The following is a 13861-nucleotide window of genomic DNA, read 5'->3' on the forward strand; positions in this document are numbered from 1 at the left end:
CCCTCCCCACAGCACCAGCCCCACCAGCAGCTTGGACAGGCCAGCATGAATCACAGGAGTGGTAACTCTGTCCTGGCCTTCTGGCAAGGACGATCACCAGCAGGAAGGGCGAGGCTTTTGGGAAACTGGGGTGCCGGGAACACAGCAGGGGAATGCAGTTAAGCTGGACACAGTTAAGTTTGACCTGGCTGGAGATAGAGCTACAAGAGCTGTTTGTGCAAACCAAAGCCACACCTATGAAAACTCTGCAGTGGAAGGTAACACTGAGAGAGAGAGACTGTAAAAGCACTGCCTGGGGAGGACTTGGCTTCAAGGGGCCAACAGAGGGACCTGAAGCCACTTGGTGGCAAAGAGTGGGATCAGTGAGAGCCCACTGGTGAAGGCAAAGGGATAGATCCTCTCTGTGCTCCCACCACATGCTTTGTGTCACCCAGCTGCTGCTGGCCTGTCCAGCTGGAGCACATCCATGGACATGATCTCAGTCTCTGATGGAGAAAGATGAGTTTATCGTGATCTGGCTGTAGCAGAGATAACTGAGCAGATCTGCAGCATGGTGGGTGGAGGTGTAGAAGCACCAGCACCGTAAGAACTGTTTAGCAGCTCTTTCCTCCGCAGAGCTCTGGCCCAGCCCCAAAACATGGGGCAAAGCCAAAAGCTTCTGCCTGAAGTTCAGACACTGTAAAATTACATCAATTTGTCCCTGGTACTGGTGTTTATGTAAAGAGGGGATGAAATAGGCCCTTCCTGCTGCTGTCCCTTGGTACCAGTCTGGGTCCAGCTTCAAACTCCTGCCTGAGCTTTGCAAAAGCAGTAATTCAGACTCTGATATCTTTCCACTCCTGTAAAATCCAGTTCTGTAGCTTAACCCAAAATTAAAGACCCATTAAGTCACAGTCAATGAGGGCACTGCCCTGGCTTGTAGCATTATTTACACTCAGGAGGCTACTGGGGCCAAAAGGCATCTTAAATTCTGCATCTTCCAGGAAAAAACCTAGGCTCCCAGGCAAGTGGAACAAATACAGTATAACAGAAAGCAGAAGAGCCCTGTATCAAAATGTTGCACAGAGCATCGATTTTTTTTATTTTTTTTTTTCCAAGGAACAGCCCTGGGACTTTTCTGCAGAGCAGTTGAGCTGCCAGCATACAATTTGCTCTTCTTGCCCTTTTGTTTTAATGTCCCATTAATAATGCATCTCTGTATTTATTGCAGTCTGCATTACTGTTCCACTGTTACTCCTTGATCACTCGTTATTCTGTCTGTCTGCCAAGCAGGGCTCCAAAACCCAAACAACAGCAGCAGTGTTACTACAGACCAAGCCACAAACCCCACCAGACTCAAAGCTGGGGGATCATTCATCTTCCCAGTGCTGGCAGGGCACACTGCACCTAGGAAAACAGCTCTACATCCTCTCCATCTCTGTGACCAGACCTAGAACTTTTCCAGGACAGTTTGGACAGTCAGCTCTGTTGAAGGATCTAAGCCAGGAAACTGTAAAACATCATTAATGAGCAACTTGCTTAGTCCTGGCTGTGTGGCACCCACTGTAACAGGAGCAGGAGCAGACTGTGGGGATGGCTCTGGCTGACAGCTCAGCTCAGCTCTGCAGGCCTCTGTGGAGGATGCTCTAATGATGTTTCCCTGATCAATTTTGCATTATAAAAAATGCTGCTTAGCTGCCCTTTGACCTTGCAGACAGTGGGGCTGTGGAGGTACCTTCATTTCCCACCCTACAGCCCTCTGAGCACACCATTACATTCCCATGGGTCTCCAGCTCAGCATCCAGGATTGGGTATTGCAGTACTGGTGTTCAGTTCCCACTGGGAGCATCTTCAGGCCTCATCAAACCTGTACTACATTGTAAATCAGAATTAATATAGAAAGGAAATGCTGAAGGAGATGTGGGGGTTGCCTCACAGGGGAGTTACAGTGCTCACAGGGCTTCATAACCCTCTTTTCCCTGAGGACTTACAACCCCTGTCTTTCTCATCACAGGAAAATGCCATAAATCCTGGAAAAGACCTAATTGCACTACTGTGTTGAGGCAAGATTTCTCTCCTCCCTTCTGGATGAGGTGCACAAACACAAGGAGAAAAGTTTCTCTGGTCTTCCAAGAAAGCCCTAGCTTCCTCTCTCTTCCTCTGGGAATGGAGCTGACCTCCTTCTGCCCTTGTCCCTGTGAACAGTGTGTTATTTCCAGCAGCAAGGTTTTGGAGCAAGAAAATTTAAATTTTCCTCTGCTTGTGGGAGGGGGGTTTGAAGCCCCTCAGGGCACTGCAGAGAGCTCAGAGCAGGGCTTCTGTGGCCCAGAGCAGGGCTTCTGTGACCTCAGTCACTGCCTGGGCTCATGGGCACGGCCAGACATGGGTCACTGCCTCTTTCCTGTCAAAGAACTCACCTTTGCTCTCTTTTAGTTGTATTATCCACAAAACAAAGCAAAATTCAGGGGTCTTCAGGGTGAAGAATCCTCCATGCTGTATAAAACAGCGAGGCAAAGCAGGAACTGACGAGGCACAAAGTTCCTGCAGTTCCCCTCTGGCTGAGGGAGTTGCTTGCCATGCAGGAAGCTGTGGGAGGCAGAGCTCATTCTCCCCCATCCCACAGCAGTCATCTTCACACCTTCACATCCACCCCAAACATCAACACTGCCACATTCAGCACCAAAACCTTCAAAACGCTTTTTTGGATCTCAGCCCTTACAGGCAGTCCTCACAAGTTCTCCCATCTGTCCTAATCCCAAAGATTTTTGTTCTGGCTCCAGCTGCCTGCTGCCAGCCATGTCCTGGAGCATGGCCTGGTCACCACAATCTGACCTTGTGGGAAATGTCCCCGAGGTGCCACACATGCTCTCTCACTTGCCAAATTCCTCAGCTGATGAGGTTGCTTCCAGATTTCAGCACTTACTGGCAAGCTTCAAGTAGTTTGCCCAGAAAAGCTCCCAGTGATTAAAGATCTCTGGGAGCTGTGTTGTGGCCACTGCCTGGTTACTGACCTACACAAGCAGAGCAACATGGGAACCATGACCTGGGAAAACAAACTTCTCTGCTCCCTGTCTTCTAATATTTAGCTTTGCTTTCGAGATGAAAGAAGAACTTATTCCTATTTGTATCCATTCTCATTGCCCAATTTAGGATGTTTTTATCATTTACTGAGAAAAACAGGCCTTCTATTATGATTTATTGGACTTGAACATAGCTTGCATTCCAGCTCAGGAACAAATAGAAGCTGATTCACTGTTACCAACACACTGAAAACATTTGTTATCTCTGTCTTAAAGGTAACAAATCTGCATCAGCAAGTGGGTGTGAACCACAGAATTGTTTGGGTTGGAAGGAACCTTAAAGGTCATGTCACTACAACCCTTTGCCATGGGCAGGGACACCTAGACCAGGCTGCTCAGAGCCCCATCCAGCCTGGCCTTGAGCATTTCCAGGGATGGGGCAGCCACAGCTTCTCTGGACAGCCTGGTCCAGCATCTCACCACCTTCACAGGGAAATTCTCCCATACATTTAATGTGAATCTCTCATGGTTTAAAACTGTGCCCTCTTATCCCACCTCTATTTGCCCAAGTAAAACAACATTCTCCCTTATTTATACTCCCTGTTAAGTATTGGAAAACAGCTGTAAGGTCTCCCCAAAGCTACCTCCTCTACAGACTAACAGTCCCAGCTCTCTCTCAGCCTGTCTTCACAAGACACAAAAGCACATCTGTACAAGCAGGGTAGAACCCAGAGATTATGTATGCCCTGCTTGCCAAAGCACATGGGACCAGATGAGGATCACTGCTTCCTCTTTCTGGCTGAGTAACTCCAAGTTCTCCTAATTACAGCTTTCAAAAATCCTCTTCATACACTCACCAGTGCATATTCAGTCAAGCTTATACCCTTTAGTTTTCCAGACAGATTGATCACTATTATTAATGGACATAAAGAAAGGGAGAAAATTTGGAAGTTACTTTTTCTCCTCTCATTCCTCCCGTGTTTTCACAGCATTGGGATATCCTGGCACCCTGAAGTGCAGCAGACAGCTAAGAGAAGGGATGGTTCCCTTTTTCTGGCCTTTCAGTCACGATCTCCTCTCTACAAAGTCATGTCTGCTGCTCATTCTTTGGGGTCTTTTATACCAAAAACAACTCTCATTTATCTGTTGCAATGCTGCAGCCCTTTTCCACGGTGTCTGGCAGTAGGGAGCTCACACTTCCTCAAAAAGCACTGTACTGTGAGATGGGAAATGTAGCATAGATGTTCTTCACTGCAGGACTGTGAACACATCTTGGGGATCCCTCAACAAGTCTGCACCAGGACAGATCTAACCTGGAAGTAAAAGCCATTTTATACAATGTTTGTGCTTTCCCATTTGATTGCTAAACAGTACCCAACTGAGTCTCTCACGATTCTTTGCCGAAATGACGTTTTTGACAACTACAAAGCAGGTGCTAAGACTGGAGAAAGACACAAAGGAAATCTTTTACAGAGATTTGCAAAGTGAAACTGGACACCTGCTGAGTTAACGCATTTGTTAAGCTTCAGTGCAATTGGCAGGACATGTGACACGGTTCCAAGGGGCTGAGGCAGAACAGAGACAATCAAGAGACTCTACAGAGGATCTTTCACAATACTAAATCAACATGTCCCACTGTCTGATCTGATCCCTTTCAGTGCAGCCCCACTGGAAGTGGCCCTCCTCTGCTCTGGCACTCCCACTGGTGCAGAGCTACCAGTGAGAATAATCAGGCACTGAGATCTGTTAGAAATGGCATGTAAAAAGTAGAGCTTTAACTACTTGTGTGCAGGGCATCCTGATTAAAACAGAATATATAAATGAGTCTGATTTCTGAGGAGTGGCAAACAGCCCCAGGCCACATGATTTTAACAGCCATCAGAGTCAAAAGTGAACTCCCCTTGGTAACACAACCACATAATAGGGCATTCAGAATATTTCTTTGCAATTTCTTTTATTAAATATCCTCTTTGATACAGCATATTTAAGCAAAAATAGTTTACAATCTCTGTTTTGGTAATCCTTAAAGGAGTCTTTAAGGATTACCAAAGACTCCTACAGCAGCTCATGTTGGCATTTAAGGAATAAATCTTTAGGAAAAGTGTCTCACTGTGTGAGATGTGTTCTACCCAAAGAAGTTAGAAGAGCATTGGAAAACACCTATAAAAATTGTGAAAACTCTGAATTCCACTCTTCAGCTGAAAGAAATTTAACAACTGTGTCACAGACACGTTCTTCTTAGTAAATGAAGCAGCAGAATAGGAAAATGCATCCTCTAAAGTTTATGCAAGTTCATGTCAGTGCACCAAGTGCAGCAAAAGAAGAGGAAACTCCTCAAGCACAGATGCTCCAAGGCAGGGTTGAGGTTCAGCACAGCAGTGCCCAGCTACACCTGGCAGTTTGGAATGCTATTCCCAGTACTGGAAATTTGTCATGTTCATGACCACATGGCAACTGACACTACCCATCCTGATGGGATGCTGCCTCACCAAAGTCACACAGCATAAACAGACTGCCTCCTGCTTTTTATTCTTTTCTATGTAAACAAATAACCTCATTTTTTTACATTGATGAACAGTAAGTGTTTCTTTGGATCAAAAGACAACTCATATACTCATTAAATATATAAGGCTCATTGGGTATCCAGATAAAGAAACCTGCTGGCAGAGGAGAGATGTCTGGAGACACAGCACACGCCCTCTCTGTGTAGCTGCAGGGAACATGCAGCTCTCATTTCAACCAGATCCTTAAGTTACCATCACCACACTATGTCAGGGGCTGCTTGAGGTCAAACAAGCCAGTCCCTCCTTTGACAACTTTTCCAACCACCAGGCAGGCCGAAGGGGATCGCAGCTCATCGTGGGCACCTGCAACAGAATTCAAACAAAATCCTATCAGGAGGTTCCCAAAGATTTCTTCAAGGTCAGTGCTGTAAGAAAACCATGTTGGTTTATGTGCAAGAAGACATCTGGTTCAGCACCCCCAAGTTTAGAAGGGTTCTGCCACCTGCTGTTCAGACTGAATTGGGATTTTTGGGAGTTAAGAGTCCAGAACTCTTGCTACCCCTCCTACAACAACTATTACCTCATCCCCATCTTTGGTTTTGCATTATTAAGCAAATAATTAGGTCACACATTACTAAAATCTCCTGATTCCACATGGAAAGATAAAACAGTCTGAAATCTAAGAGAACACAGAATTGACTTTCCAGTGAACACATTCTGGTGACAAAACAGATCACTTAAAAAATACCTGTGAAGTAAAACCATAAAGATTCCCTTGTCATTGCTGCCTTTTTCCTTTGTTAGCATGAATCCTTTTGATGTGTATTTTAAATCCTTCTGGCTAGATAGGAAGAGAACTTTTCACTGGAGAGACATTCCATGAATTCCTCTGATTTTGTGGTTACTCACTGTAGCGAAATAGTGTCACAGAAATTTGGAAGCACTCCAGATAACGTGTCTGGCTGGGATTGTTTTGATTCCACTTTTTTTGGTAAGCATTCAGGCTGTTTTTCATTCATCCTAACTACAGCAAGCTGAAAGTTTATCATTAAAATTGTTAAACTTCTGCTAAGTTTGGTTATCCTTATTCTACTGAGCAAAATGCTTCAACTTTTCAACTCAACTTTCCATCATGCAGAGGGTGGGGGCAGGAGCATACACAGCACTGTGTATGGCATGTGCTCAGGGTTCTGATCTCAGCCACAGCTGGATAATCAAATAGCTGTTCCTAAATGTGTGTCAGCTGAAGAAAAAAAAGCCCCTTTGTTGGAACATTAAACGGGACAGTCGTGCTGCCCTGTTTGCTCATGTGATGTTAACAAAGAGTCATTCTCTGAGCAAACAGCCCAGGGGATCTCACTGCTGATGCAGTTTGCTCCCTGCACAAGGAGCCCTGCTGAGCAGCCTGTGCTCTGACAGCCCTGCTCCCCTCAGCTCTGCACGTCCTCACAAACCTCCTCCTCTCCTTCCTACTGCTCAGGGCACTGGCCCCAGGCACCCTCCCAGTGTCTCTTGAACTGTACAGTCAAGTTATCGGTTACATTAAAGCAAATTAGATCCAGGCTGCTGAAATCCCCATTATGACTTTGATTTCCAGCGTGGTGAAATCATTAACTCCCTCTGCTTGTAATCAGTGCAGTTCCTGCCAAGCCACCCTGCCCTTCTGTCAGCATGCACTGAATGTCTTTATTCATAATATTATCCATACATTACAATTCACTTGGCAAAAACCTCCTCTGATTTAATTTCTAAATCAGTATGTGATACAACATAAATCCAGAGGGTGAAACTGAGCAAGAAGCATCCCCTTCTCTTTAATTTCACCCTGGATTTACACTTTCCCTTCACAATTTAAAGATTAATTAAGTCAATCATAACCAATGCTATTAATTAAAACCCTTTCTTCGCAGAAGAGGTACAAAACAGCATTAGCAAAAAACAAATTCAGTGATAGAAGTATCTCTGACAACTGTGCAAGGCAGAATAAGACAGAAGAGATCATGTTGAGAGCTCTCCCCAATTGAACTGGAAGGACACAGCAAAGCAGCACCTGCAAAGCAAGCACCTGACTGGCAAGTGACAGAAACCAAGATCATTTGCAAAAGGGAGATGGAATTAGTATCCAAAGGCTGAGATCATAGAAGATTTCAAATGACAGACTTAAAACACAAGTTTTTTTTTGATAAAAGGCCTTAAATGGCTAGTGCTGCTCCAAATGTCCTAAATTATCCACACAGCCATGTGATCTCTACACCTTCCAGAGCAGCAGCCAGAGAACAGGATACTCTTGGGAATCTCAAATGGCACCAGAAACCTAAGATTAGACAAATAAGTCTGACTCTTTGTCTGCGTTTGAGGGGAAAAAAAGCAAAGAAAAGGTGCTAAATCACAGTAACAGCCAGGTCTGTTCTCAAAATAAAATGCTGAATAGCAAGGCTGGAAAAGATATGGAAGTTATAACATAGGCACAAAAACAAAGCAGAGAAGACAATTTAAATAGTAGTGACAGAAAAAGGCAGGTTTAGTGGTCCATTATAAAGCTTTGCTATAACAAATCTTAACAACCTTAAGGTTTGCTGTAAAAATGCCCATCTGATTCTTAAAGAAAGTAGTCACAGACCCCACAGATAACATGTGGGAGCTGGCTTTACTTAAGCTGACAGGATTTTACTGAAAACATCTGGAACATATTCCTAGGCGAGTACTTAATTAAAATTTCTGCCTCTGGCATATTTTCTATGCATTACTGAAAATACTGCAAATTTATGACAAAACATATGTGAAATGCTGCAGCAAGAGATCTTATACTAAATCATTTACCCATCATCGTTGCTTCCTTCAAGAATTTGTAGCTGGTTTCAAATGTCATCTGTTGCAGAGGGGAGGAGTTGGACTGAATTCCAATGCGATTCAGTGGTTTATAAATTCCTTCAAAACACATGTAATCTGCCACAAGTGAAAGGTGTCGAGGGTCTACCACAATTCCTTAAAACACAAGAAAAACCAATCATCAGAGCATTCAAAGGCTAAGTCTGTGGGGCTTTTTAAACCAGTCAGGTCTAAAACAAACCCCTTGAATCCAACAAGGTTGGAGAACATCTCTATTAACATTCTTCTGGCAGTGTGTCTCTGGCTTAACTGCTCCCCTCAAATATCCAAGAGAGGCAGACCTCAGTCTAATACAAAACATAATCTCTCCAAATTGAAATGAAAAGAATGGGAAACTGCAATGTTAAGAATGTTGTAAGGCAGCAGTTTCTCTACATGAAATCAGCAAACTTCTGCACCATCCATGTTTCCACAGAAGGGGATCACACATCTGGGACAGAGCTCTTGCCCCTCACCTGGTGGCCAGGATTAGCTGGGCCCCAGGGTCAGAAAGGTTCTGATGTCCTCTGTGCATGACATCAGGCATTCACAGAAAACCCTGTTTAGGCTAAAAAAAAAATGCACTTATTCCTAAATAACACTCGTGGACTCAATGTAATGGGGATCATTAACAGCTCTGTCAACATTTACTGAACAGTTCTTGAACAACTTGAAGGTCATACCATTCTGGAAAATCTGTTTGGTACAACTGCTTGCTAAAATTCCCCACTGTATTAATCTTCCCTATTTTCAATAGTTTATTTCATAGCAAGACTCCACTCCAGTGAGTGAGCGCCTATGAAGTCATGCAGCCTCCTCAGGCTGATCTCTGAATCATCTATCTGAGAGAAGAACATTCAGGCAATGCAGTGCAGCTATTTTAGGAAAGATATAAGAACCCAGGAGCCTGGATTCCCACCATTAAAAAGGCAAAGTGAGGCAAGATCAATCCTATTCTCAGGGCCATGGCACAAGTCCAACAGTTGGCTTCCTCAGACATTAATAATTAATTGGTCTGAAACTTGCAAAAAATGTACCAGAATGGGAGAACTCTGTGAAGGGGGAATAAATTCAACCTCACCTATTTTCTACTGATTAAAAGAAACCTAATAATTAACTAACAAGGTCTTCACAGAAGACTCTAAAGTCATTAAAACAATGAAAACCTACAACCTAAAAATAGGCACATAAAGGAAAAGATCATGCAAAACCATAACTGAAAGCATGTGGCTGCATATCCCTATCTTAATGGTATTAAAGATTATAAAAATACAAAGAAATCCTACCATATACAGCAAATACATCTTTTATTTCCTTTATAATCACCCTCAGGGCTGATTCAATTCCATAATTTTTAGCCATGGCATGGATATCATTGCAATAAAGTCTATTCAGGTCCAAAATCTGAAAGCAGAAAAAACAGAGATACAAGTCAGGACAATAACTGCTCTGCATTTCTAAATAACTTAAGCTAAGCTAAGATAGATTTTTTTCCTCCATTTTTCATGAGCTTAAGCAGCAACAACAGTTACAGAACAACTAGGCAGCAGCTCAGAGTCACATACAGACAAAAATGATTCTGAGGATTTGTGCTAAGCAGAATTAAGTACATGACTAGGAGCACTGGAGTTAGAATTCACCACAGGAGAAAATGAACTGAAATCCCAAAAAGCAAACTAGCAAAATACACTGGAAAAACATGTTAAAGTCTTCCAAACAATACAATGCAATGCCCAGTGTGTCTCAGACAGCCAGAACTTCTAGCAAAAGAGAAGATGCAACTTAAAACAATCCTGTATTTGGAGAGCTATGGGCTAGATGGGATAACAGAACTATTAATCTCCAAGCACTGCAATTCATTGAGATCGAAGAACTCCCTCAAGTAACATTTAGTGACACATGAGAGAGAAAAATGGTGTGAAATCATCTGTCATTAAGCCCTGGCTGCTGCACAAACACTGATTTGCAAGCTGCCCTTGAGAAAAGGCTCTGCTGAGCTCTGAACACATCTGGGGATAAAAAGGAGGAAGAAGACAGTTCAAGATCTGAAAAGGCCACACATCACCCCTGAGAAATTGAAATGACATCCATCATCCACCCTCTGCCCCAGAACACAAAAAATCATTGAAGTCTGGGATTAGAAACAGATTACACACATCAGAGTATTTGAAGAGCTCTGTGAGGTTTATCCCTTCTGTCTGGAGAACGAATTCTTTCTCTCCCTCCTTGCTGGTACTTTCATTCAGCAGGCAGCGCGTGATGCCCTTCACCTCGTGGATCACCGTGCTGCGCGCCAGGGACGCCAGCAGGGACGAGAGGTCAAAGTACACCTTGGTCAGTGGCAATGCCAAAGAAACCTAATGGGGAAAAAAAACCCAACACAGTGTAAGGAGGCTTGAACACCAGGCTCAATAACCAGCACGCTTCTTTTCAGGCAAAAAGCAGACAAATGGAATTACTCTCGTTGTGTGTTAAGGAACATAAATGTCTGACTGGAATTAGAGCTGAATGATGGTAATGTGAACTCCCCATCCCAGGATCGTTCATCCACATTGCTTTTGAGGTCTCTGAACTTACAAGGACAGCTTTTTGGCACAGGCTTTTTTTTTTTTTTGGAGTGGGACAGGTATGTGCCTGTTGAGCTTTTTATTTGTTCTTTAAGATGTTTACTTTTTTTTTCAACAATCCAGCCATTGTTTTTATTCATCAAGGGCTACACAGCAGACCATCATACACTAAAAGATTAAAACACAATAAACCTGTCCAAAAATTGTTTTTAGAAAAAGTTACATGAGGTGTTCTGAAAATAAGAAATTACTGAAAATGACATAAAAAAATACATTTGTGGTGCCACTTTCTGTGTTCATATGGGATTACTGAGACAAAACAGCAGCACTGCACTGAAATGATCCATTTCCACTGTGCAACCACCCAGAGATGTTCCACCTTACCTCACACCAAAGCTCATTTTCAGTGTCAAACGTGTAATCCTGTATGGATGGGTGGCTCTCCACAACAGCGTTCACTCGCACCTCTGCTGACTGAAGCAATCCATCTTTCCCTTTTTTAGTCTGAGACACAAAGGAAAGATGCTGAGAATCTTCACCCTCTGCTCTGCTCTGATCCTCTTCAGCACCATCAGTCTCTTCTTTTCCAGATTCAGCCTCTTCATCTTCTGCATTCTCATTAACGTTTTCTTCCTCGTTCTCCTCTTCGCTCTCATAATCAACCTGCAAAGAAGTAACATTGTGTTTATCTGAGCCAGAACCTGTACAGAGACACAGCACACCACAAACAGTTTAATTCTGGAATGTTCTTCACTGCTGAGCTGCAAGGATCTTACCCCTATGGCACAAAGAAAATGCAATTTTGTTGTAAAGAAAATAATACAACAGATTCAGTTCAGTCTTTATCTCTTTATAATCATACCATTATTTCTCAGCACAGTCCAGGATGCTGCAGGATGTTGAGACTGTAGTAGAATTTAGTTTGCTCGCTGAGAAAGTCCAATTTCTTCCCCTAATCCAGCTCTGATGATGGGATTCCCTCAGGATTTTCAATTACCCCACCCTCTTGCTGAAATTACAGCACTCCATTTTTTAAGATCTAATTATGAAGTACTGAACACAGAGAAACATGCAGGGAGACTATTTTTTAAGAACCACAGTAAAGTTTTGAAAACAATTAATGGTATGAAATTAGCAAAGGGTAGAGTTAAGGTGAACTTCAGCACAGGAAGCCTGATTGCCAGACACATCCACCCAAATGCAAGAAAAACAAAGCTTCAGGAAAGAGCCAAATGAAAACTCAGCTGACAAGGAAACAGCTGAGACTTTCCTGTCTCTTCTCACATGGGGTTTGGGTTTTTTTCAGCATTTTGTTTCAGTGGAAGTTTTCCTTCCCAAGTCAAACACAGAAGAAATAGGGAGTTATAGAGCAGTGCTGAGCAGTGCTGAGTAGTGTAGAGTCACTACCTCTTCCTCCTGGTTCTTCCTCCGCTTTTTTTCTGTAGCATCACCATCTCCTTCATCAACTTCTGCATCAACAATGTTCTCTTCTTCCTCTGCTACAGCTTCCAGATTATTCTGTGTCTAAAAATTCATGACAGACAGATAATCAGGCTGACTGCTAGGAAATGTCAATAGCATCATAAGGCTTCAGCCAAACATCTGGAATTTAACAATCTCTTGTTCAATGTTCTGCCTTTACAGACAAATTAATTTCTGTATGTCCACAAATCTTCAACATTTAGCAAGATGAATGTCTACAAGATGGATGAGTTGTCACTCCACTCTGACAGTCCTTGATGGGAGAGGAGTGGCAGAAGGAACATGCAAAGGCATTTCAATGAACAAAGGACTTTCCCCAGTGTTTTGACAACCACTGCTCCAACAGGACACTGATCTGGGAGCAAGCAGAGTGATATGCTTTTGTTTCAAAGAAGCTAAAATGAACAGGCATTTTCAGAGTACAGTCTTAAGCAAATCAGGATTTAATACACAAAAACTTTAATTTCCTTGTTAATTTTATGAGAATGCAAAGACAGTTTATGTATGAAGTATTTAAGTTGTAATATATTATTCACACATTTTGTATACACTGAAACACGGTACACTTTCCCAAATCTGGTTCCTAACAACAGTGAAAGGAAGTGAGGTGTTTTTCAGGTTTTGTACCTTGTCTTGTTCATCATCTAAATCCTTCCGAGTTGTCTTCCGAGTGCTGACTTCATTAAAAGATGCCATCTTTGTAGTCTTCTTTTTAATTGCTTCCAGAAGAACTTTAAAGAACCTGACAGAAGAAGCAACTCAGAATGTCAAAGCTCAGCAGTGCCACAGAAAATCTGAAGTTGTCAAAAAATTTATTTATTTTGGTTAACAAGCCAGTCAATTCATAACAGGATATTATTCCCTGCTGTATGCAAAAGTACTTCTAGGATAATGCAAATAATTTTTCTCAGCCCTTTCTCATTCATTTAGGAATCAAAAGGTTGGTATGAGCTCTGTCACTGTTACAGATGTAGCTGTGCATCCAAAGCATAAAATTATACACCCATCTGGATATAAAATCTGCACATCAAATTGACCTTCAGAAGAGATGGTTCATTCCTGGACTTGAATAATAAAATTACCAATTTTATTCAAGACATAAAAGCAACTGTGTAAATATTTTCTGCACATCTGCTGGAACTGTTGCCCCAAAAGCCACACCAGCTGTAATCAACCACATGCAAAGCCTGTAAAAAGGCAAAAGAAGAGCAAATATTAAACTATCTGAAAGCAAACTCACCTTGTTTCAATGAAGTGTAAGATCTGCCTGGGCTTCACACACTTCTCCTCTCGATAATATTCATGGGGCAAGAATTGGAATTTGATTTTGTAGAGGCGATGCTTGTTCAGCTTGTTTTTCACATGCAGGGATTCCTCGATGTCCACTCTCTGCAAGACCTACAAAACATTTCCAAGTAGGAATGTTACTCCTTTGATGAAA

The 13861-nt window shown here is 42.7% G+C and overlaps 1 protein-coding gene across 1 annotated transcript in view; it reads right to left on the bottom strand.

The window, feature by feature from the left end:
* Positions 1-4934: 4934 nt before the first annotated feature.
* Positions 4935-13861, bottom strand: part of POLR1A (RNA polymerase I subunit A) — a 29416-nt gene continuing 20489 nt past the window's right edge. The window contains exons 27-34 of the mRNA XM_015625677.3: positions 13661-13818; positions 13048-13162; positions 12346-12462; positions 11323-11601; positions 10528-10728; positions 9658-9775; positions 8324-8488; positions 4935-5866 (exon numbers count right to left, since the gene is read on the bottom strand). Coding sequence (XP_015481163.1) covers positions 5766-5866; positions 8324-8488; positions 9658-9775; positions 10528-10728; positions 11323-11601; positions 12346-12462; positions 13048-13162; positions 13661-13818 — 1254 coding nt within the window. The 3' untranslated portion in view covers positions 4935-5765. The remainder of the gene's footprint in view (positions 5867-8323; positions 8489-9657; positions 9776-10527; positions 10729-11322; positions 11602-12345; positions 12463-13047; positions 13163-13660; positions 13819-13861) is intronic.

The sequence above is a fragment of the Parus major genome, chromosome 4 (assembly GCF_001522545.3).
Source record: "Parus major isolate Abel chromosome 4, Parus_major1.1, whole genome shotgun sequence".
NCBI lineage: Eukaryota > Metazoa > Chordata > Aves > Passeriformes > Paridae > Parus > Parus major.